The sequence below is a fragment of the Anopheles stephensi genome, chromosome 2, assembly GCF_013141755.1.
Source record: "Anopheles stephensi strain Indian chromosome 2, UCI_ANSTEP_V1.0, whole genome shotgun sequence".
Taxonomy (NCBI): Eukaryota; Metazoa; Arthropoda; class Insecta; order Diptera; family Culicidae; genus Anopheles; species Anopheles stephensi.
In genome coordinates, this window is record NC_050202.1 from 45,825,777 (window position 1) to 45,851,320 (window position 25,544).

At 45.1% G+C, this 25,544-nt stretch overlaps 3 protein-coding genes across 5 annotated transcripts in view; 2 read left to right on the forward strand and 1 right to left on the reverse strand.

Moving 5' to 3' along the window:
• LOC118506937 overlaps positions 1-7,131 on the forward strand; it is a 58,017-nt gene extending 50,886 nt beyond the window's left edge. Inside the window, exons 9-10 of one of the 2 annotated variants that reach the window (XR_004905574.1) lie at positions 2,626-3,065; positions 3,223-7,131. Coding sequence is in view for 1 of the 2 variants with exons in the window: in XM_036044755.1 (XP_035900648.1) it covers positions 2,626-2,822 (197 nt within the window). In the remaining variant the exon portion in view is untranslated. Of the gene's footprint in view, positions 1-2,625 lie in introns of both variants that reach the window. The other variant, XM_036044755.1, reaches the window with a different exon arrangement.
• A 1,629-nt stretch (positions 7,132-8,760) lies between these two features.
• On the forward strand, positions 8,761-22,616 carry LOC118506909. 2 transcript variants are annotated; one of them, XM_036044703.1, is made up of 6 exons: positions 8,761-9,367; positions 11,313-11,451; positions 19,763-20,293; positions 20,558-20,651; positions 21,114-21,328; positions 21,411-22,616. In XM_036044703.1, exons 2-6 carry the CDS (start codon positions 11,368-11,370, stop codon positions 22,110-22,112), a joined length of 1,626 nt encoding a protein of 541 aa, XP_035900596.1. In that variant the 5' UTR covers positions 8,761-9,367; positions 11,313-11,367; the 3' UTR covers positions 22,113-22,616. The 2 variants fall into 2 exon arrangements, with proteins under 2 accessions (XP_035900596.1, XP_035900595.1); XM_036044702.1 differs by lacking the exons at positions 8,761-9,367; positions 11,313-11,451 and adding an exon at positions 19,410-19,610.
• A 23-nt stretch (positions 22,617-22,639) lies between these two features.
• Positions 22,640-25,285, reverse strand: LOC118506922 (dipeptidase 2). The gene is made up of 2 exons (XM_036044719.1): positions 24,050-25,285; positions 22,640-23,987 (listed from the first exon to the last, which is right to left on the reverse strand). The coding sequence occupies exons 1-2, from the start codon at positions 24,857-24,859 to the stop codon at positions 23,466-23,468; spliced, it is 1,332 nt and encodes a 443-aa protein (XP_035900612.1). The 5' UTR covers positions 24,860-25,285; the 3' UTR covers positions 22,640-23,465.
• Positions 25,286-25,544: the final 259 nt, after the last annotated feature.

Sequence of the window (25,544 nt, forward strand, 5' to 3'; positions counted from 1 at the left end):
AAAGCAGAAACACACATTTCCTGCTAAAGTTCTGCCGGATTCCCTAACAGTGCTCCGCTTCCTGCAGGCGCACGAGATAAAGAGCTCAAAACTTTGCCCACACAGCCTCTAACTCTAACTCCAGTGTTTTTTTGTTTTTTCATCTAGAGACTGCGTGATGAAATGCAATGGTGAAACCGCGTAGCGATTATGATGATCCGCCACCGATGACAACGAGGCAAAAACTGGATAGACACGCTGCTTTCTCCCCAATTCTAATGGCGCTTGTATATCTTCTATCTTGCCGTCAGGTTAACATACTAGTGTAAATGAGGCACGACACGATCACGCAAGCATGCTGATGAGGCTGGGAAAAATCATGAGCACAGTGATGATGATGATGATGATGATGATGATTATCATGTTTCATGGTTTGACTTTGATTACACTCGTTGGGAAATGTTTTTATGCGAACAATCCTCCGAGGTCTGGACTGGTGAAGAACAGCGCCAGAGCAGGAGTAACGAAGGTAGATAGAACCTGCGAAGAGTTGCTGGCTCATCAAAAGAACTTGCAATGCGGGGTTGGATCAGTGCCGGGGTACGCAAACGATGTACGCAAAGTTTGATTACTTTTGCGTACTTCAACACAATGTCTTACTTGAAGGATTATGATCTACAAACGCTCTCTCTCTCTCTCCTGCTGTCTCGTTAAGCCGGTTACCCGCCGGTAGATTGAAAGTAAACACACTCCTGACCGAAGGTCGGAAAACCGTAAGCAAACCCGGTCAAGGTTAAACGAATTTACAGTCACATTAAACAAATGGATCCTATTTCAACGATAACAATCCGATGAATGTTTAACCGGCTAATTGATATGGTCGGATAGATTACCGGCCGTGGGACACACCGTCGAGGATTGCAAAAGGCAGGCAGTACCCTCGGGGCCGAGCCTTGATTCAAGTGGAGGAAACTTTGTTCTTTTTCGTTTTGGTTATCTGCGTAGAACCGAGCAGGCTCTACAAAGTTATGGCCAACAACACGGCAATACATCTCCATTCCCCGTGGAGCGAAAATCAAGCTTGAAGGAGAAGGAGAGCTTGTATCTGCGACGGTCAAGGATGTCTGGCAAAGACTTTATCCAATCACTCACACACGCCAATGGCCACATCATCTCAGGATCCAGATGGATGGAGTCGAATTTCAAACTATACTCTCCCGAGAGCTCCGACCGCGCGAAGCTTGAGATTGACAAATTTATTGGAAAACTTTTGACCGATTTTTCTTCTCCCTTCGATACGTTGAATACGGCTTATGGAGGTGGGGTCCCTTTTTTGTACTCGCTTCTGCTTTGACTTCGAACGTCGAACAGAATTTTTCATTTTGAAGTTTACTTGTCTGTTACCGAAAACCGATCAACTTCATCAATCAGAAATATAGACAAGTCGGCGTGATTTATGGCACACGGTGTGTGGAGAATACAGTAAGTCACCAAAGTTAAAACAAAAATAACTTCACAACTAGCGGATGGATTGTCATACTTTTTAACGTTTAAACCACATATCCACAACATCATGCTGAAGCTGTGAAAATTTAGTTTTTATACTGAAATTGATGAGTACTAATAACACTGAAATGAATGAATGGTCTGATTAACCGTTGTTACTTCTTTCAAGATTATGAGGGAATCGAAGGTCAAGAATTTCATTGATGATCGATAGCGGGCCATATTACACCCCGTCTAATAATGGATATATTGCATGCAATCTGCCTGATACGATTGACTTCAAACAATTTGATCGCTCTCTAGAATTGGACCTATTCCTGGAAAGATTCCTGAAGAACGACATGGTTTGTTCAGACAAACAAACAATTAGAACAAATAATGGCCATCATACAAAAAAATCCTTCTATTTAACCCGAGTCACTGAAAGAAACTGATGCTTCATGCCACAGACAACCCAATATCAACTCCACATAACCAATATCATCTTCGGAAAATAACTACACCTATTCGAGCCTAGCCAGGCTTTGAAATTATAAAAAATAACTTCAGATACGTCTGGACAACGCTTCTGTTAATAGACAGGTAATGGTAAAGTCCAACAGGATTTCTTACATGGCAAGACTCTGATAACAATGAGTCTCCTGTCGACGATAAGATCTCAAGAATAGGGATCCTTCTTGGATCCCTATTGGACTATTCTCTTGCTAGAAAGTTCTCCTTGGACGATAAGTCCTACGAGGCGCGATGTGGCTTGTTCAATTCCGAAATCTCTTGGTAGATGAAGCTTTAACATCGATGCTACTCCTCGATCTGATTCGGTGGTTGCAGTGATTCTCATGGATATTCGAAGTATTTTAGCGAGCCAGTGAGGAAAAAATAAGACGAGTTTCCTTGGCAAACAAGGCCTTGTTGACAAGTGGTAACTTTGACCTTTCTCTTGGACTGAGTTTACCAAATATTTTGGACGGCGTTGAAAACTACAAAGCAGTGTGCATTTCTCATACTTATGAATCTTGAGTTTATTTTTATCACTAAATATCCCATGCATTATTCATAATTAAAATATAAATAAATAAATAAATATTCCATGCATTATATCTTTCTATAATAAATATCATTTCCCCCTTCGCTTCCTTCCAGCACTCACATGGTCGCAGTGCGAGGATTCCATCACACTGCACGCCCTTCCGACGACCCACTGTACCAACATGATAGAAGCACCGTGTGCCAGCGGTATCTACCACACCGACATCGGACCGTTCGATCTGCACGGTATCGAAGACGTTGGCGGTGAGGACTTTGACTACGCGATGGACTGTGGAGATTTCATCTTTTAAAGTTCCCGCTCCCGACGGGAAGAAAAACACACGCAGCTGTTGGCCGTTGGATGGCGACCATCAAATGACCAGCATAATAATAATTCTAGACCCAGTAACATTTGCAACAGAATCTGCCGTTACAACAGTTTTACAGATCGGAACGGTTTTACGGTATGCGTAGGATGAACATAAACAAAACCCATCACACTAGAAACGCTCTTAAGAAATCCTTTTCTTCGTCTGCCCAATGTGAACATGAAGGTACGTGAACATTTAATTCAATTATGGAGTACTTTTCACAACTACACATTAGACGGCACATTAGACGGAAATTCGTTTTCCTGCATCTCTTCACATACAAAAAGGAATTGACATTTTCCACTCATTTTTCTTATGGACATTTTTCTCCACTCCTCAGCTTAACATACCCCAACAATAAGCAAAACAAACAAAAGACACAAATATTGGTGCCCAACTCCAATTGTATCCACCGATAGTGTAGCGAATGCTGCCCGGAATCACTAGACTAGACAGCAGCCAACATTTAAAACAACGTACGCCTTCAGCAGCAATAGAATAATCGTTCGTAATCAACAGCAAAACCTTATCCGTGTAGCCTTGCCGAGATATGAGATGGAGCGCGCGTGGCGAGTGGATCCACACGAGCTGGACAGTTGTCCGATGTAGCCCGTAAATGCTTGTAAATGTTGTCGATATAGAATGAGCAGACTTTGTGAACTTTTGTTGACATCCACGGGTCCGTGTCGCGGTGTCGGTGTTCGTAAACCAAATACTAAGTGTGAACGTGTGAAATGAGGGCAGTGATAATTATTGATTGATGTACTGCCTGTTCTTCCCTGCAGTCAGCACACACACACACAACATAGGTGTAAATGCTATCATATACCGCAGTTAATAGCAATTAAAAAGGAAAAAGAAACCCTAGCGCTAGTGTGTACGTCTAAGGACTTGTGGAAACGAAACCATTTGTAAGGTTTTTTCGGTTTTGTAACAGTGGTGTCCAGCCAGCAGAACCCAAATCCCCAACAAAGATAAGTCACCTATATTAGTAATGAATCAGTATTGCCTTCCTAAACATTAGACAATTACCGAGGTAGAACACATATTCTTAACACGATCAATCGTTTGAAGGTACCAGCATTGGCGGCACCCGCGTGAATACCCGCGCGATCGCCGGGCGCCCGTAAGCTGATGCAACCGAAGAATCAAAAGTAGTTTTTAGTGTACTCCTTTTGGGTATTAATTGACACATTATTCACCACTATCTATCTCTCGCTCAATCCCGTTTTCCCAAACGCTCCCAAAAGCAGCAAATCCGATGTTCTATTGAGAATGATAGAGATTTAACCATGTTGTTGCTGGATGAGATTTTTACGATGTACTAACATAAGAAGCGATTATTTACCTACGCACGATGGTGCCGTAAAACGGAATATTTTACCCAAATGGTAACCCTCACACAGGATTCTAGTATAATGATTTTAGAATCGAGAAACCGAACTTCGGCAAACGGTGGAGAACGAGGTTTTTTACTGATAGCAAACACAACCAAGCGTACAACACAACTCCAAAGACCAATTATCAATTATTCGAATGGAAGTTTTTTTGGCGGTTTGATTCTTTCTGCGATATCATTCGATCGGGCGAAATTTGTAGTCGGTGTAGTCGCGATGCCGGGGGCCCCTATAAGTATGTGACATAAAGCGCATGAAGCTGTCACCCGGACCCCGGGTCAGTGTCAGGCGATTTGTGGTAAAGCTTAATTCTACATTAATGTAACAAATGTGTCCAACGGGGCACGGCGAACCGAACACGGGCGAAACCATTGGATAACGAGACGAGATATTGAACATATTTTTTTATATTCGGTCGTCACGAGACGGTAGCTCAAGAAACGCTGAAGAATAAGCACGACCGCGATGCACCCTAGGCGATTGGAAGCTGATATGGTAACACCACACGATACATCCAGGGAGCGCAAGTTTTCAAACCAACTTCAAAGAGACTGGCAAACCGCGATGATAACCAAACCTTTCTCAACTAGGAATATAAAAATAAACCCAACAAAACAAACTGCTAAATAGCCGATAATGTTTCGAGATATATGTAAGTTTCAACATGAAGAAGATGCGTGCACTAGAAGACTGCTGCCCTCGATTGGGATGAGGCCATCAGTCTTCTTGCAATGTCGCCATGAATGCATATTTTTAAAACAAAAACTACCAAACATGTACTCTACACCCATTTCCAATTCCCACATGGTCCTAAACAAGATCATGCTCCTCACCCAACCTTCATAGATGATAGATCGGGATGGAGTAAGTAGCATGCATGCGTCTTAATATGCTCGAACCAGGCGCATTTAGGCTTATAAGATTATAAAGGAGAATACATACACAATACGGGTAGAACCTAGCAATCCACAAAACAACACACCGACATCCAAGATCGGACACAATTTTTGAGTACCATTTTTTGTGCAATCGAACTGGGAGTACGTCATACTTGCCGGAGGAGAAGTTTTTTGCTAGGAACGAAAACAATTGCGGACAGCGAGAGAGAGAGACAGATCGTGTCCTGTTTGGGTGCAGAAACGGAAGAACACACTGTACAACCAACCAACCAACCACCAACTATTTCCCTAACTCGCCTCTAATCAACGGCTCTGACAATTCAGCTCGATTGACCCCGAACAATAATAAATAGTTGTTAAAGCATCTTCCCCCTCGCCCCCAGAATTTAAACATAAGCTGCAACATGCGAATTCATAAACCCTCTAGAGGAAGCATATAGGAGCGTAGCAGCTTTACGATGTATCAATGTCACCAATAATATTGGGCCATATGCCATCCCGGAAAACGAACAGCATTACACATTATACCAGCTATCATACAATCCTACCAACTCAGTGTCAGTGTGATGATCACCGCTGCGTAACAGTCGGTGAAAATAACAGCAATTGTTAAATTCGTTACAAAACAATCAAGACGTGTGTAAGGAGAGCTGGTAGCATTTAGGGAACCTGACACGTGGCATGCGTGGAGATCGAAACGAAAACAAACACAAAACAGTACTAGTGACCGTTGTAACTGTTTTTAGAAGGGCATGTTTCAAATCGATGTTTAAAACTTATCGACATTTTAGAGACCTTCGCCTCGCGAACACGGGCGCACACGGTATGTTAACCATGTAACGCTATATACATACATACACATATACCTACCACACGGCGTAAGTCACTTACAAGCAGCAACTTACGCTACTTAAACCAAATATTTGCCTAAGGAAAGCGCCGGCCGGCGCCACCATTATGACGCTTTTCATCGCGCATCCAAAGGGGCCGGGAAAACGGGGAGTCATACTTTGCCCGAAGTACGTGTAGACACCACAACACCCTTGCACGAACGCTGGTCGATCGTGGTACGGGGAACGGTTGTTGGCGCTAGAATTTGTTGATTGTCGTTAATACTGAATGTTTGTGATGTCTTGCTGCCTAGCACTTATCGTCGATGTTTCGAAGTGGTCACCGTACCACGGGGTATGTATTTGCATCGTATTGGTAAAGTAACAAACAATATAACACACACACACATAGAACTTTGTTAGCCTTTGGAACCCACGTGCTAAGGCCAGGCGTAATGTCAGGCGGACAGCTGCCGATGGGTAATTTTTAAATAAAACAGTACGCCAACCATTACGTAGTGAAGCGTTTTTGATCCGTCAAGCCGGAACATTCCACCTAGGATATCCCACTCCAAGCGCACCACCTTTACGCACAACCGACAAATGGCGACAATGCGCTGTTGAGCAGCGGTCCCAGCAAGGATACAAGTACCCGTTTTTTCCAAGTACCATTCCAACCTTCCGACCCACCCCCGTTTTATACGCCCCGTCACGATTTTGCGCCATTACCTTGTGATGAATTAATTAAATATGTTGTCCCGTTGGCCCCGTTTTCTGTCCATGTATTGTGACCCCGATTGCCTGCATTGGAAACTTTCAAAACTTACTACTATCAAGAGCTCATCGCGACCAAACCAAACGCTCTTCTTCCTCTTCGGGAACGGGAAGATATCGAGGGTGATAGTCGCAACACGACACAGAATACTTACGATTACTTTACCCTAGAGCACAATATGCGGAATAGAAGAAGGGAAAAGGTTACTCAAAAATGTAGAACAGAGATTCCCGCCAATTGTTTTATCTATCTCTCGTACTCTGATTGGAGGAAATTGATTTAGTCGAACGCCACCATTATGCCCCGATTTGTTGTCAAATAAAACCAGATTATTTACTAGAAGAAAAACCCCTGTATGACTTTTTAGATCTTATTTTAGTGGGGAGGAGTACGAATATTGTGGATGTTTCAGACTAAAATCGTGCGGTTTACTAATCCTGCAGTAACACATTTTCATTCATAGTGAGGAAATGAATCGAAGATTGAAGGTAAGTTAACCCATCGATTTTTAAGCACTTTCACTACGTCTAGGCCACATACCATTTCTGGCTTTCTGTCACTTGATTTTACCTGTAACTGGACAGTCAGTCCTGCGTATAGGTAGGCGGCTTGGATGAGATTTGAACCCCGTTCCTGCCGTTTGAAGGCCATCGCCGTTATCACCTCTGTGGTTATGATTTCAGTTTTAATAGTTTCAGTAGTAAATGTAGTGAATAGAGCCTAAGGAAACGTTCCTATTAAAAGTACCATCGCAAGAATCCTATAACGGAAGAGAAGAACCGAGGTCTATGGAAAGAATATCACAACAAGACCTCTTGAACGACAAGGCTCTTTGGACGGTTGAAAGAGGACCTTGGAGTAAGAAGTCTGTGGGTTTCACAAACAGTGCCTTAAAAAACGAGACCTCTATGATCACCTCGCTCGAGATGATCGCTTTCTTGAGAGATGAGGCCTAGAAGACGCGGCCTAGGATCGCATCAACCTAGGAGCTCTGCCAATGCGAGGTTCTGTTTGAAGTCGTGTCTATTTCAGACAAGAGGTCTCTTGAAAGATTAAGCTTCGACAACAATTCGAATAAGAGGTCCCTTTTCAGTTGAAGCTTGGACAACGAGAACTCATCAACTTAAAAGCCTCTTCGGCTGAGAGATCCCATGGTAGAAGAGATCTTTCAGACGACAGGTTCCCTTGAACGACAAATACGCTTCGACCAGGATCTTTAGGAAGATACTTTAGGAAGAGGAAGATTTTTTACGATCACTTTCACTTTGGACGACAAGGGTCCTTTGAACGATGCGGCCCCTCAAAAAGCTAGTTGGTGATCTACTAGTCTAGGCGCTAGTTTTGCACTTGGGCGGACCGTATATCGAATCCCATCTGTTGCCTGTGCTACACGCCTTTCATAGACTAGCAAACCATTATCTGGCCAACACGACTGCCCTGTTTCTGCTACAAAAAAAAATTGTCCAAAATCATCAAGCACCATAAGAGCGTAAAAATTAACAGAAAATTTAAATAATGTTCCAAGAAACTCTAAATTTGTCATTTCACACATTTCTTTTGCCGATCGTTCTCACGTAAACAAACATAACCAAGCACACGGACGCATTCCACACCCATTCTGTACCGTTCCGGCATTTGCATTCCACGCCACACTAATCGATTGATCGGAGCGCGCGCTCGTTCTTGATCTTAACCGGCGCACAAAACTCGGAGAGCCACCCGAACCGATCAACCCCCTCATACACACAGACGTATGCAAAACACACCCGCGAACGTTGCGCGAGTAAATTCCAACCGTCCGCGCGGAATCCACGGCACGATCACGAGAGCGAACGAGGAAGGCGCTGCGAGCGCGACTAGAGACCCCCAAACAACTGGGAGAGCATACAAAACCACCCCACCATTGCGAAAGAGCACGGGAGAGCGTCGAGACAGAAACACAAAAAAACCTAAGTAGGCGCAGCGTGCAGAGTTGTGTCGTTTCGGTGCGTGCCAGAAGCAGCAGCAGCAACAACAACAACGTACAACAGCCCCATTTCTGTCGCTACGTTCACCAACTTCACAGCTTTCGGTGGACGCTCGCTCGCAGTGTCACGGCGACAGTGAAGAAGTAAAGTTCTTGGGCGCGCGCGCGTTAACGTTCGTCCCGGCGGTTTCGTTATTGTTTCTGTTGTTTTATATTTTTTTCAACACTACGGTGCCTCGTTTGCCACTGGGCAAGTGAATCACAGTGTCGGTGAAGTCGCACGCATAGATCAGCTCGCTGTAGAACAAAGTCCATCTGCTGGACTCAAATTCGCTTGTTGCCCACTAATTGCCCGGGTGCTGGAAGAGTAGTTGGTGATAGAAACGCGCATTTCGCGAATCAAGGGTCCTTTTGCTGTGTAAGTGTTCGTGTGTGCGTGTGCGGTATAGAAGCGTGAGAAGGAAGAAAGTGTGTGTTTACATTTTGCGCCATCCGGTGGTACTCATCTTCGTAAGCGGATCGTAAAATAAGCCAAGAACGCGTCATCATCTGTCCTGGAACGTACAAATCAAACGCTGACGCATCGGTCCAGCCAGGGAACGCGTTTCGCTTTTTGAGGTACGTCCGCAAACTCTGATTTCATCGCGTAGCATAGTTTGGATGGTGATATGTTTATTGCACTTAATGTGAAACACATCTTCTTGGAGATTGCTTAGCAACGATTCGCATCAGCCATGTTTTTTTTCCAGATTAAAGATGGATACAACACCAACTCTAAGCGAATGCTTCACTTTAAACGAATAATGCCTCCATCGATCGTAAATACATATTTAACAGTCCTGAATCATCCTCCTGGTACTTCGTGTCGTATATCGCCATTTTTTCAGGTCAACGTCTTTCACTCGACAGCAAACGACCATGACTCTAGCAGAACCATTATCGCCGCTTTTGACAGTCTCGTTAGGCTAGCCAGAAAGACAGAAAAAAAGATGACACCTATCCAGGAATGCAACACTCTACGCCAGTGCCTCTAGGTAGTCTGGCGGCTTACCCTTAGCTAGGGTGCAAGGGCATGCTGCAAAACTGAGTTTACATACCGTTGCTTGCCGCAACACCTACACCCTTGTTTGTCACGCTAGGGGTGACTGGTTGCTCGTCCTTGCAACGGGCAAACGTCTCCCCAAAGGGGCCATCACACTGCGTCCGTGTACCTTTCACACCGGAAGTCTCCGACAAGCGACAGGCAGACAAACACCAACCGGCAGTTTTAATGTCAGATTCTCCCACGCCCCAAAACAAACACAACCGTCGTCTATAGCCTGTCCGTCGATAGTAGCCGGTCGATTGGATGTTGTCACAGTTCTTTTTTTAAACTGCTTTCCCTTATCTTTATAGCCCGCTTTGCATTAGCTGGAAAGTGTCCAATCGCTTCGCCGATTCGTACCAACAAAACCTGTGAAACAATATTTTAATGTCTGATAACGCAAAGATGCTCCAGTTTGCAAAAGGCCTTCCTTCACGCTTGCTAATTGATCTGTGGGTTTGTGTATGCATATGATGTCAGAATGACATCGTTGAGTTCAGGAACCCGTTGGGGGCACGTTTTGGCAAGGTTTCCCACTTATTGTTGCCTTATAAGCGTAGCCGATTTATTGTACCACACCAAACCACATCCATCGGGATCCTGTGCCTCCTCCGCAAGTTGCCGTGGTGGAGTAGAAGTTCAAAGGAAAAAAACAACGACCAGATTAAATATGAACAATCCATAAAATGCGATGAGATCTATCTGTGCGCCACCCAGCCACCAAAACGAAATAACCTTACACTTTTGCTTCCCGTCCTCGTCTTGCCGGTACGAATTGCCAGGTTCGAGCACCAGGCCCCAAGAAGCAGCAGCAGCAACAGTAACGCCCCAGCATTTGGCGTTGGCGGTCGACAGTTGCCTATTTCGGCATCGTCGTCCGAATCCATAAACGGACTATAAAATCCGCTCCGCTTCTCGGACCTAATCGACAGTGCCCCGGCCGGTCGTCGTCTCGAGCGCCTTGGGACCGTTTACCTCCTCGCTCCCCCATCCACATCCATTGGAGTCGATGATGATTCACAATGTAATGTTTAACGTGACATCATTTGCATTCGAAGGTGTGTAGTAGATCCTCGATGCGCACGCGGCGGCATTATTTTCATTTTTCGTTTACCGGCTTTCATCGAATTACGGACAGTTAATTACTGAACCGGTGGCAACCCAACGGAGGGTGTTCCAACTCACCTCACGCAACGCTTATGTAGGTTTGGATGTCAACACGCCCTGCCGCGGTTGGTCGAAATTTGGACGGTGTCCTAATTATTTGACTCCACTTTGCGACCCCAAAGTGTATCTGCCAACTGCTAGTTTTTCCCCCCATTTTCAAGGACACCGCTTTTCCTCCCTTTTCGCTACCCTTTTTTGGTTGGCCACTGCTTAGTGGAATGAGAGTTTCCTGTTTGATTACCATTTCGACGACGATGAACGTTCAACTAACACGCACTTTTTTCATTTCTTTTTTGTGATTCCTCTCTCCAGCTTACTACAGCAACAGCAGCAGCAATAAAGAAAGGACTCTCGACTTCCCGGAAACATGGACAGTCGAGGCCCAACGACGACAGTTCGAGCTGGTGCACCGACAGCCGTCGTCGGTACGTCAAGGCTGGCACAGATGCAGGTAAGCGATCGGGCCACGTGACCTCAAACAGGCTTTTGTGGGTCTTCCGCGCGCTAATAAATTCATAATGGCGTCAATAAACTACCATTTGGTTATTGGGAGAGAGAGAAAAAAAACTTATCTAGAGGTAGATCGAGCCTGTAGAGGAAAAACTGAAACGCATTGTTCCACTTCGAGGGCTCTAGCTGTTTTCTACACCCATATTTAATCATTTTAATGGACAAACTTTTGATATGGGAGAGGATAATATTAAATTTATTGGAAAATGTTTCGATTTGAGTTGTATTCATTTTTTACAACCTCATTTCCTCTTTTTCATGGAAAACTTTAATCTATTTATTTTATAGTGATCTTAAACATCTTTGGTTCACTGTCGTGCTGTTTTAGAAACTGTATACGTTTTTCTTTTTTTATCTTAGTTTTCAATACTTTTAACTTTATTCTACAAAAACTAGTCTTCGTAAAATTGTGTTTGAGACTGTATTTGAATTTTTTTAAAGTATTATTTTTCAATGGCAGAGGTCAGTCCGGTAGGAGAGGCGTTAGCGGTGCTGACCATCACACAGCAGGACCGGGTATTAAATCCCACCTGGACGGAGTCTCCTGTACGCAGGAGTGACTATCCGACTCAAGGAAGCAAGTAGTGGCAGACCAAGGTCTTGAGCTTCTTGTACCCATGTTCATGCAACTGGAGGCAGCTGTAGCTTTAGGTTTCCTGCGTTTCTAAGAAATAGAATGCCTTTCACACATATCTGGAAACTTCTTGCAATTTTGGTTGTCTGGAACAAGGGATTTTATGATGATACACACACTTTCTCCTACCAACTGATCGAAAAGCGATCCTGGAATTTTGGAAGTATTCCGGAGGCTTCTAGATTCAAACTTAAATAAAAATGTTGAACAATTTTTTTCTGGATCCATGGCATTTGAGCACTCGGGTAACATTTTGCCAGGTTTATCGATCGATAGAGTCAGAGAACCAGTCAAATTTGTCTAAATCCAGGAATTTTTATAATATTTTCGCGCAATGTCTGGGATATAACTCGAAATTAAGATAACGCACAGAAATCTTCTTTTATTATGGCAAAACAATTTTCAGAGGGCTTGGCCTGCCGTTTTTCGCTTCCTTGATTTAAATCACCCTTAGCTGGATAACCGAACAATCGAGATCATCCAACGAGTTTCGAAATCTAGACACTGTATATGTTTTATTAAAAGGCGTATTCTACATTTCTTATGTCGTCTTTGATGACTTCGAACGAAACTTCCGTGTTTCGGTTGCAATAAATAAATTAACTAATTGCAATAAAGTTTCCCGCGACATGCGCTGCTCAACAGTTCAACGCTAACCAGTCTCACCGTCCTTGGTTGCCGGTTGATTCGCTCGCGTAACGTAGGATCCTCCCACGTAACGACACCGTAGACCGTTGCTCCAAAAGCATTCCGGTTCCGTTTAAGCGTCAATCCAGCTACTTTCCCCACCATCGGCGAACCCGCAGCAAACGAGCCGAGCGTACCGAGCGGCTGTACATGTTCTGCCCTGGGGCTGACTCAACTTGTTGCCCGTTTTAAGCCCGACCTTACATCCAAACGTGGATCGACACATGCTTCCATGCACACCATTGGACGAATGGTAACGAAATGCTGATGACTCATGGCTTCGAAGTGGTTTCACGGCTGTGCCAAAACAGCAAAAGTCTGCAGGCAATAGCACCATGATTCTAAGTAAAGTCTTTCCAAAAATGTTGTTTTCAACTAATATTTTATGTTACGTGGATTGCTCTGTAACATGAAGTTCCCACAAATACCTCAGATACTTAAGGAACGAAAAGGTCCGGTTGTTTATAAATCAATAAATCAAGCCAACTCTATCTAGACACTCCCGTGACGACCGACAACCGACCGCTTATAATAAGCCAAATAAGAAGTGTTTATAGCACGGATTGCAACACTTCCAGGTGTAAGAGGCTCTACAAATACAAAACTGTGTGGCACTGATCGCTGAGTAGAATTCCAAAATCAGTTCTACTGCTGCCGCTGCCGTGTAGGCGGAAGCTCTCGATACGGAAATGTGCGCTACAGATTCTACTGCGCGCCACAAAAACACTTCTCGCACGAATGAACATCAAAACTGGCTGGGTTTTATTTCGTCTTATTTTGATTCGCTACCCGAATGCATTCTGTAATTGAAGCGGTTAGACCCAGGGGGTGTTGCTCTTGCCAGCGCACACGCCGGGAATGCTTTTAATGGTCAGGTTGAATAACAATCCGACATTGGTTTTCGCTCCACCGGATCAGTCTTCCGTGAGGATGGATACTTCATCACCGACTCTCCCTGACATGCCGTATGACGTAGTTGCAGTCGGGGTACAAGTCTACGCTACAGAATTTGTTTTTGGTTCATGATTGTTTTAAAAGAAAAGATTAAACTGTTAAAATGATAGAAGAATATTGGGTACGAAAGCTCATGATAAACAAATTCAAGTAGCAACTCCACAAACTGACCCTTGCACTTGTAACGCAACTCTGAACATCATTTGAAAGAGATTCGCCGATAACCCAAGAGGAACATAAAACACGACACGACATATCAGCATGAGGATTAATGTCTTGCAGTAAATCATATGCATTTTATCGCCCATATATAATAACCCGTGCCTGTTGTGCACTCTCCTACACTCGGATGCGTGCTAACATTGAACGGCTGCAGTTGGTGCAGTAGCTTCCTTCTGTGTGTCGTCTCGTACGTACCGTAAATGAATGCTGCCGAGTGTGTTGCCGAGACTTTTATCAAACCGCTTAATGTAGCATGAAAGCCGGATCGACATTTTTATCTCGCCGACCTTGGCATCTGCTGCTGCGGTGTGTAATTGTATTTGTACAGCACGCACTTAAACACCCGCCTGGCCACGGCCCGGCTGGGCAGGACAAAACGATTCCCCCGGCCCGTTTACCGGGGTTTTGTTCGATAGATTGATAAAATCAATTCCTTACTTTGTACGATAAAAGAAACAGGAACGCACAGACGCCTTCTTATAGATATATTGAAAAGCACACACCAGTGCCGGGTTACAGTCAACCATAACTGCCAGCTAATGGAGGCCACTTGGTGGCTGCTAGTGAAGCATCTTCAACTTTGCGGTCGTTCTAGATTTTATCGGGCCATCAATTTGTCCAACTGGTGGGAAAACTGGAAGCAAGCTGTGGTTCGCCTCGTAGCCATTGGCAATAATCCCGTTTAATGGGTGGTAGCTCGAGGCACGCAAGAATCTATATACGGGATACCGATAGAATTCGAGCTGGGTTAGTTTTATTGGGTTTCCATGATTTTCGAACAGCTATAGACGAGTGATTGCTTTTACGGTTGTGTAAGAATGATGAACTACGATATTTCATAAAGATAACTCTAAAATCTATTCCCATACTGTTTGATAGACTTTACAGCAGATTTGTAAAAAGTCCATACAAAAACTATCCTAATTGCTTGTTTTGCGTGTAAGAAAAGTAGACTTATGACATCTCATTTTACAATCCAAGCTGTTTGACAATCCTTGCTATATAAACGCAAGACCCGGAGTAGATATTCAGCTGGGACAAGCAGTACGATTGTTGGATCCAAGGTCCATCGCGCAAGGCAGTACGACGCTTCTCAACCATTCGTCAACCGTAAATTGATAATGATTCGGTCGGTAGCAAGATAGGCTGGCTGGGGAATAGCTGAGGAAACACACGCTCTGTGCCACACTGTGTGCACTGTAATCGTCGCCATTCAACTAAATATGGTAAACGATGATCGATGGACAATGTGCAGGCATTACGCGCCTTATACGAGGAATGCCAAAGAAGAAATGAAAGATGTCATTGAAACAACTCATTCGTGTTCTTTCACAGTCCAGCAAAAGACTTTTTTTCGGTTGGCCTTTAATCAGCGAAACATTAAAAGTTTCGCGGCTGTACTCCTCTACTTCACATACTTTATACTGCCCACATGCATCCACCTTGCCACGAGCTTAATGCTGAACATGAAATTTCAAGTGAGTTTTGCAGTCATGCTGCCTGAAGCAGCAGTTGTATTAGGCCGTGAGGAACACCTACAGCTGTGGGACGGCTTGAGTTGGACGAAATCTAGTTTCTGTTTGTTGAAAACTAGACCAGTCAAACGAGATACATATATTGCAGACAAGATTTTTGCAAGCGTTTCCGATTTCTTACGATCTTTTGCTTCGAAAGTGGTTTCTGATTCCTGGCAATAAGAATTTTGCTTTCCCTTCAGGTCAATTATATCACACTTTTATTGCTACGAAATGAAGTACATTACTGGAGAGAGTAGAAAAAATAGTATCCAATCAGACTTCCTCCTGCACTTCAATCATTCAACTTTAAACTTTAAATGTGCAAATTTGATGCCACATCAACTACAAACACCTTCTCGAAGAAGCGTTGCCTCATTAAACTTATTCCCCCGACTCAACAAGTTTATCCACGACACATATGGCGTGACATGACATCTTCTGTCGCCGGCTTATCCGAAAACTAAATACCTAATTAGTTCCTATCACACAGAGCCGTCAACACCTGACTGTCTCTGCAATCTTCTGTGAGGTTTTCATCATCATCATCATCTGTTCACGACAAGCAAACGACTTTGTGGGATTGCTTTTATGAAGCTGCTGTGATACGATTAACTCTACGCTCTTCAACGACTAGAGAAGCGCTCATCAAATCTTTTGCTCGATCCAGCAACGACAATTACCGGGAACACACTACACCAGCTGGGTAGAATTCATTAATATAATTACACCAATGAAATGTATCAACCTGTGCAGAGTCTTTCCCGCTGGATGTTTGCTCCGCCTTGAAAGAAGTTCTCCAGAAAATCAAACGGCTTTGTTGTTAGTCATTAAAATAAACATGCTACATAAACTCTAAAGTGGACTTCATCCATATAACATTTCACATTACCATTACTGTGTTACTTAAGGGAGGAGCAAGCAAGTTGCGTTCCTTGGAATAAATTGCATGCTCTGAACTAAGGAAAAATATCATTACTTCCCTTGTTAGCACCTGGTCAAAATAATGAAGGCGCCAAAGGACGTAAGCCTTGTGTTTGGAATCAGACACTCTCATAGCGCGGGACATCTAAGAAAATACGCGTCAAACACAACACCACTAATAAACCAATCGGGTCGTAGCCTTTCAGCAACAAGCATTAAACATTGAAAACTGATACCGTGATGAATGATATCAGTTACTCACCTCGTCCAATTAAAATAAATAGGTGCGTGGGGCGTTTCAAGTAAATCGGCACAACTGGTTAGATCAAGTAATAACACGTCGTTTTATGTTATCTTGGATTAAAAGTTATTTTTAACGGTTTTTTTTGGTAAAATTATGTGGCATTTATTGGAAGGCATTTACCGGACATCCGTATTCGAGAATTTTTTAAAACTGTTAAATTCGTTGGTGCCTGAATTTTGTTTAAATTAGCTACAAAAAGATACCTGCATATTTTAAAATGAATTGGCAAAGATTTGAGGACTTGACCTGTACTCAATTTTGACTTGATTCACTACAGACACCAGCTTTGATTACGGGACTAAAACTAAAACTAAAAGATATTGGGAAGTATACGTTTCTAAATAGGAAACCTCGAATAGCAATAATTGGGTTACAGTGTCTATTTTTTATATTGTTCGGTATATTTTAACTCTCAACTCAGCGGAAATAACTCTTTAGATTTAATTTTGCCCAGACTTTTCATTCATGATGCATTCTTCACGATTGTTTTGCCACCGAGTCCCGAGCGAAAAAATGTCCCGAGTCCCGAGCTGTAAAAATAAATTAATTTTTCAGCTCTGTATAAGTCTTGACTATCAATCACTACTTTTTCGTGAGTACAGAATGAGCGGGTTCAAAGAAGTGTTCCCAAAAAAATCATTTGCTCACTGCTGAGGTCCGCTAGGCACACGATGTAGGCGATCAAACATGGACCACATATAATCAACTTGGTCTTGTATAATAATGTCTATTTCGTTCAAACAATCTTTTCAATTACTGGTAAATTTTAAGAACCGTATAACACTGTTATCCGGATATCCGTAGCCTGTTTTCTATTTAACCTTTTGGCTTTAAAACTCAAAACGATTATAACCGGTCATCAAGAAGTGTTTGCTTTTTTTCCAACTTTCTTACTCAGAGATACAATTGATAAATTTTACACATATTTGCTTGTAAAGTCCAATCCGGAAAGACACTAACGCTCTGGGTTGTTTACCCATTCCTTCACATGACATTGAATAGCAATAATGACTTCCCCGTCCCTGCCATATAGGGCTTCGATGAAAGATACTACATCGTCACCGACGCAATCGATATTTAAATCATACACACACACTCACACAAACACAGAGACACACCTCGTGTGGAATTGCTTTCTTTTCGTTCTTGTAGCTAACATAGTGCATTAATGATTCACCATCGCTATGCCCTGTGTCGTTTCCCTTTGCATACACCGCTAAGCCTCGAACGGTCAATCAATGGTCAATACCCTGCCAGGATGTCCTTTGTCCGTGCCAAATCGACTGACATGTAGTTGTAATCGGTGCCGTTTACCGACCGACCAAAGCATTCGAGTGTTGTCACTCATTCCACCAAGCGTCCCAGTGTGGTGAGACCCAGAAAATGCTATTCTTCACAACCATTTCCTGACCGTGAACAGGAGGCCTCCGGCAGTATTGTGCCGCGTTTCGGGCGTACCACTAGCGTGAGAGCGTGCTTCCAAACGCGCCCATGCCATTTATGACGCGCCCATGCCAAACGGCGGAAGTGTGAATAAATCCGATCCCTTGCTGGCTCGCGGAACAATTGTCAGTGGTGCAGTGAGTGTGAGTTTGGATGATTCCTGGACGGGGCGTAGTTTGCTGGAAGCCCTCGGACGCATACCGCTACGAACGTTTGATGTAAGTTCCTCTTCTAGATGAGTAACCACTGATTATAAGTAAGGAATACTAATGGAGGATTTAAAGGTACTTATCACTCAGGTACTTATCACTCTATAAGCTCTTTTTTCATCTTGGCTAAAGGATGAGCTGGTACTTCAAACCAGTCTTATATGTCAGTACTTTCGAAACGAGGAACGAGTACAGGTAGGATCCAATACTCACTCCTGCCATGTAAAAGAGCGCCAAAGCGAACAGCATTACATTAGGCAAATGGATCTTGACTTCAACCTGTCATTGTGGCCTTCCTAGCCGTCTTTGACCACATAATCTCACCCAACAGTCGTCTATCCCTCTTTGCCCCAACTCCAGAAAAAAATCTGTTCCGACCGAAGACGAACGGTCGCTATTGTACAGCGCTATACCATTACCCATCCTACCGGCGCTGTGTGTCATCGTGATTTCGTGTTTTCCTACTCGAAACTGATGTCCTTTTTTGTATGTTTTTTTCTTCCACCAACACACCCAACCCGACGGTACTCCTCCGTGCTACTAAATTGTGCCTTCCACCCATCCGATGTCGCTTTCGATTTCTAGCTCCACGTGTACTCTTGTATATTTTATTTTGTTAAAGTCCCTGCTCCCCGCCATACCATTCAAACCACGGTACAAAACAAAACATGCGCCTGTTGTACTCCTTGTTGTTTGTTGCATAAATTCCCTCCGGAGTTCGCATGGTTGCCTTGCACCTAGAGGGCTGACTTGCTAGGAAGGTTGCTATAAATAAATCTACCCCAGTTTTCGGATACAACCTGCGCACCGCCCGTTCGGAAAATGTGCAGCCTGAATGCTTCGGTTCGTCCGCATCCTCCTGCACCACGCCATTCACCCTAGTTGTCGTCGTTCGTGGGTCCTTGTCTAATTTCTGTTTTGGGGGATGCAACCGAATGACGGTGGTAACGCCGATGCTCGCGCACACCTTGCCGCATACGAACGAGGCACGGGTTTTGTTTTGATGCCGTTGCTCAGACGCGGATGTACCTCGCAGGCAAGCGTACGCTCGTAACGCGCCACAACACGTCGTCGTGGGCTTGGAGCAGCAGCAGCTTGGAACACAAACACCACCAGGTGACCGCAGCGGCGAACATGAAGCTCAAATCACTGGATTACGGTGATATTATCGAAAGTTTCACTAATCGATATGAAAATATTGTGAAAAAGGTGTGTGTGTGCGTGTTTGGGTGAGACAAGTAATAGGTGTCCGGGAAAACAAAATGGCGTGCTTCTTGGGCGGGAATAAACAGAGGAACGCTGGTTTCATTATGCTGCTGCATGAACGCTGTCCTAATTGTTTCGTGTGCATTTCTTTTCAGATGCGCTTCCAGCAGCGCCAACAGCAGGAACGTGACCAGCGAAAGATAGAGCAGATTGCGACGAGGACGACCACTACCACGGGTACGGTGGCCATTGCTTCGTCGAACGGAGGCCGCACGGCAACGACCGCGACCGCGACGAGCGGTAGCGCCGTAAGTGCAACGGTTGAGCTCACGGAGCGGCTCAATGCCACCAGCCTGTCGTCCACGCTCGGTGCGGGCAAGGTACGACAAATGTTCGACGAACGCCGTCACCGGGTGGCCGGCATCGACAAAAGCTACCCACTGCAGCCGATCCAAACGACTTCCACCGTACCGGTAGCCCATGGTAACCACGCGGTCAACGGTAACACCAGTAACAACGGCAACGATGGTGGTGCTTCCCTGGCGCGTGGTATGGCCAAGACGGGCCTGAACAACAAACCACGTGTCCCACCAATATCGGCCAGTTCCCGGACTCGCCTGATGCAGCAGCAGGCACAAGCGCGTGGGCCGACGAACCTACGTCAGGACAGTCTCGTGGGCATGCAGGTGTGTATCGAGATTTGTGTAGCGCAAGTAGTGGATCTAAGGAGGAAAGTTTCTTTACAACGTCATTTCGTTGGGCTTCAACCCGGCTCAAACCGGTTAAGTTCCATTTTCGACACAACGGTGCGCCAACGAAAAAGTACTTTCGTCTAACGATCCATTCACTACTCGCTACCGAAATGCAACGGCAAGAAGCTACATTATTGATGGAGGTGGGCGAATTTCACTAAACCGCGCGTTCCTTTCGTTCTGATCACTTCCAACCAGCCCAATCGCACCAACAACGGTGGAGACGCCCTGGACCCGAACGGTGCTGGCTATGATGACAACGATAATTTTCTGGAACTGGAAAAGTTTCCAGGTAAGTAACGATCGATACCCGGGACCCAATTACACCACACCTTAGCCGCCTTACCGTAGCGAACGTAAACCCATCCCCCCATCAGTCAGTCAGAAACTCCCCACACGTCATGTGCATGTGCCTTTCAAAAATCGATTATCGTATCCCTTTCACGAGTCCGGTGGGGATGAGCACAATTTCTCCCACGCGGCACACACAGAACTGAACTCACAGAAGGGTTACGGATTTTACGTTCTTTCGTTGAGGGAACGTTTTTCCTATAATTTATGACCGCCAGACGGGGTTTTGGGGCGGAGTATTATTGAGTTATAAAAACAATCCCGGAACATGCAATTGATCGGCTATTTGACGAGACAGGTTTATTAGATGTCTTCGATTACCCTTTTACAGGACTCGATGGATATTTTTACAAAAGCACACAAAATAATAAATCTTGTCCAATCTTTTAAACAAAAACAACAGACACTGTGCCATTCGACGAAGATGCATTGGATTCGGCAGATCGTGTAAATGTCCTCAACGGAAACGGCGTGGTGACGAAGCCGGGTAAGACACATGCAGTCACCGCGACGAAGCCCATCGCACCTAGCAACACTATTCAAAAGTCCTCAAAAAAATCACCGGCTACTTCGTCCAGCAGTGTGCCAGCCGCTCGCTCTCCAAACGGATCTGCCAAAGTAAGCCATGAACAGAGCCGAGTTGATTTAAAATTTTCTGTAAACCATTGCAAACCCTCCCCTATCCCGTTTTGTCCCGTAGTCCGGAGTTGCCACACCACGATCCACGGTGCCATCGGGTAGATCGAACGGACCATCGCGCACGGTCACACAGCCCACCAGCCCGTCCAGTTCTGCCGGATCGGTACGCCGTCCCTCGACTGTATCCAGCAGTATGCAGCACGCCAACGAACCCGTCCCGGACGGTTTGACGCGGTGTGACATCTGTAGCCGCAACTTTGCCACCGACCGGATCGACAAGCATCGGCAAATCTGCCAGAAGACAAAGTCCAAAAAGCGCAAAGTGTTCGACATTACCAAGCATCGGGTGCAGGGTACCGATGCCGAAAGCTTCGTGCTGAAGGGCAAAAAATCATCCACGGGACCGGCCGGTTCCGTTGCTAGCAGGAAACAATCTAGTCAGCTGTCGTCGGTTAGTAGCGTCGGGGCAGCTGCTGCTGCTGCTGCCGGTGGAAAACAGAGCAACTGGCGTAAGAAGCACGAGGAGTTTATCGCAACGATCCGTGCCGCCAAGGAGATGAAAGCTCATCTGGCCCGGGGTGGAAAGCTGTCCGATCTGCCACCGCCGCCACCGTCCGAAAATCCGGACTACATCCAGTGTCCGCATTGCTCGCGTCGCTTCAATCAGACTGCTGCCGAACGACACATTCCCAAGTGTGCGACGATGCTGCACAACAAACCGAAACCGAAACCGAAGGCAGCATCCACCATTCGAAGATACTGAATCAACTCCGGTACTTTGTAACGCATCATCTAATGCTTCACTTGTTGTTTACCTATTCTATTCGAAATTTTGCCTCACCTGGATCTGGTTGCTGCGAACAAAATTTGAACATGTGTACAAACTAACGTAAAACTGCTCTCCATTTCACCCTTTTGCAAATTATCTAACAACAATATACTATATCCATACATCATACATGAGACAATGCAAACGATAATCAGCCTCAGCCCCGTATACGTATACTAGCAGCCCAACAAAGCTTACATCCAGCAGAAGTAGAAGAACGGAACAAGGCAACATGATACGACGATGGCGAACACGTGGCGAACCGGCAACAACAAAACTATACTAAAAACTGGCTGTGTGTGTGTGTGTAAGTGTGCACGTGTGCGTGAATACGTGTGTGCCCGCCTGTTGGTTCGAAATGGTTCGAAATTCGAAGCGCCCGTTATGGATGTATGCTATTTTCTGAGGAAGCGAATAAAATCGAACGAAAAATCCACATATCGCGCCCGCAGAGTATGTAGTTTGGTTTTGGTAAAACATTTATTATTATTTGTATTTTTGTCGTTTTTTTGTCAGTAGGACAGAGTAACTGCTTATTCGTCTTTCTTTGTATTTTTCTGTGGAGGAGAGTAGTAGTAACTCTCGAGCTCTCGGGAATCTAATAACGCATAAATATCATTAATCGAAGCTAATTAAACGGTTGTTCTATAGAAGATGCTGCTGATTGCCGACTCAGTTCCAACACTCCCCTGAATCGCTAGAACTGTAGAGCGATCGTCATCCTCTACGGAAGGAAAAAAGGGCCGTCTGCAGGACCTTTGAGACACAAGTGCTTTCGATGCGTTCGATCTACACAGTTTTACATACATTTCATCTACAAAATGATTGCAACACATGCTGAGGTCATGCGATCGCTTCTAGATCCTTCCCAGTTGTTTTTTTTAATTATCGCTGCTATTCTTGGTACCCCTAACTCCAATCTTGGAAACAATAGTCAAGAACAATGAAAAAGGTAAAGGAAATGTTGTTCTTCCGTCTAGATGTAGTAGTTGAAGGTAGTTGAAATTAAATTTCATCTTGAAGAATTGATATGCGATAATAGCTTGTCCATTTCTGTGTCGCTCTATAACATATTGACTATACCGGATAAGGGCTGCGTTCGCGCATCCTTTGCCGCCACATGTTCTCTGCTATTTGCTATTTTTATGTATATCTTCTTTTCATATAAGATTTTTGTTTGTGTGTGTGTGTGTGTGTGTGCGACTCCCTCCGGTGTGACACACGTGCAAATGTGGAAGCTAATACTTGCTCTTCCCTGCGCCCCGAGAGTCCAGCGTTGACACATGCTTACGTTTCTGGATACCGACAGTACGCGTTTCCTTCGATCGCTTCCAGCGGTATCCAATCCTCGGACAGTGGCAAACGATTCTTGTTCGTTTCGACCTCACGCAGCACACGCACAATATTACCCCCGACCAGCTTCTTGATCGCTACCGAGCCCCACAACCGATCGCGGGCCAGTTCGGCCAATAGGAGTGGATAGTTTTTGGGCGAACCGCTCAGACCCACGTGGTCCACACCGGCGATCGCTCGGATGTAGTTGATCGCCGTGATGGCATCCTTCAGTGACATCGGTTTATCACCACATCGTTCGACGTTCAGCATTAGTACGCCGCCATTCTGTGACAGGGCGCTCAAGATGTGATCCGGTACGGCGGCCGTCGTTCCGTTGCATGCCATCGACGAGGGCAGTGCGTTGGAGAGTAGCAGTGGTGCTTTGGCAACGTTCAGCGCTACCATCATTGCGGGTTCCGAGAGTCGCGATATTTCTACCAACATTCCCAAGCGGTTCATTTCCTGGATCACGACCTGGATGGGAAGTAGCGCATTATTAGCACGGAAAGAAGATATCCCCTCAAGGAAGTACCTACCTCCCCAAAGTTGGTCAAAGTGGATGGAAGGTTTTCGTCGAAGAAATCGTTCCGTATGGAGGCGCTAGCCCACGGCGTTGTGCAGCCCACGCCAGTCAGCGACACAAACCTCGCTCCAAGCGAGTACATCGACCGGAGCACTGCCAAACTCGAGCCCAACGTGTGACCTCCCTCAAGCCCGAACAGAATCGCCAACTTGCCCTCCGTGTGGGCCTGCTCCATTTCGTCCGCATTCTCGACCACAGCCATATCTCGATTCTTGCCCACAAGCCTTCTCGCATCGTCCAACCCTTCCAGCGTCAGCTGCACTGCGTCCAGATACTGTGCCGCACACGGTACGGCGATGGGCCACAGCAACGCCCCAACCATGCCGCTCTTTACTTCTGCGAAGCTTTTACTAAAATTCGCTCCCATCGGGGGCGCCCAGTAGCCTTCAACCAGTGGTGACTCCACCAGCAAACGCCTTATAAATGCCAACCGGGCTTCCAGCAGTGAGGAAGACCGTAACTGCAACCCGAGCGGTATACCAGCTGCCAGCGCTACGCACACCAGCAGCCCCGACACCAGGGCAATTATTTTACGACTCCGTCGATCCTTGGCCAGCTTTGGCGGTGGCGGAGAGATGCTTTCCTTCGTGTACGAATGGATGCTGCCATTCTTGATCTTTTCCGGATATTTGGTGATCTCCGGCGGCAGCTCAATGTCGGCGATTTCGGTAAATACAAAGCAGTGCTGTTTGCAGCCTGCCGGATGTTGATGCACCGGATGCAACTCCATAAAGTCGTGGTTGGGAATCGTGGTTGGATTCATGGTTGTGGAGTTTTTTTTTTTCTCTCGCTCTTCTCCCCCTCTATTGAGGCGCAATTGTGTACTGCAATCAAAAACACTCCTCACTCTCGGGGACACAGGAATCACATTAGGCGATGATACGATCAAACGACACCATACGCGCACAACTCATTTTATACCGAAAGACTCGCGCGTTGTACTCACAGTAATTGGAGCCATTTATTTGTTATATTTTTGAGATGCAGAAGGTACTAAAGGATTTTTTTTGTCTTAACACGCGAACAAAAACAGCCTTTGTGCTGATTGTCGAAGGAAAGTTGCAGGACATGCGCAGATCGAAGGACTGTGAATGTCCTGTCTGGCGGTTCTGACAAAGTTGAAGCCTGTCAGGAGATCGAACATGGGAAGGGAAACAATTTAAACTTACCGTTGATGTATGACTTGGGACAGTTTTTATGGAAAGCCTATTTGAATAGTGGCGGTGATCAGAGTCGTCTAGGGACTCAAGCGACTACGAGGAGTGCCTTCCTCATCCATCAAATTTCGATGTAGCAAGTACACGAGCAACCTTCAATCACAATGACCGATTTTATTCGTGGGTTCGTAAACAAAACAGATGTTGAAATATCCCTTGACAAAAAATAATTTCATATCCACGGAGACGAAAAATAATATCCATCCGATGTTTAAGTAGGCTTAATAACTT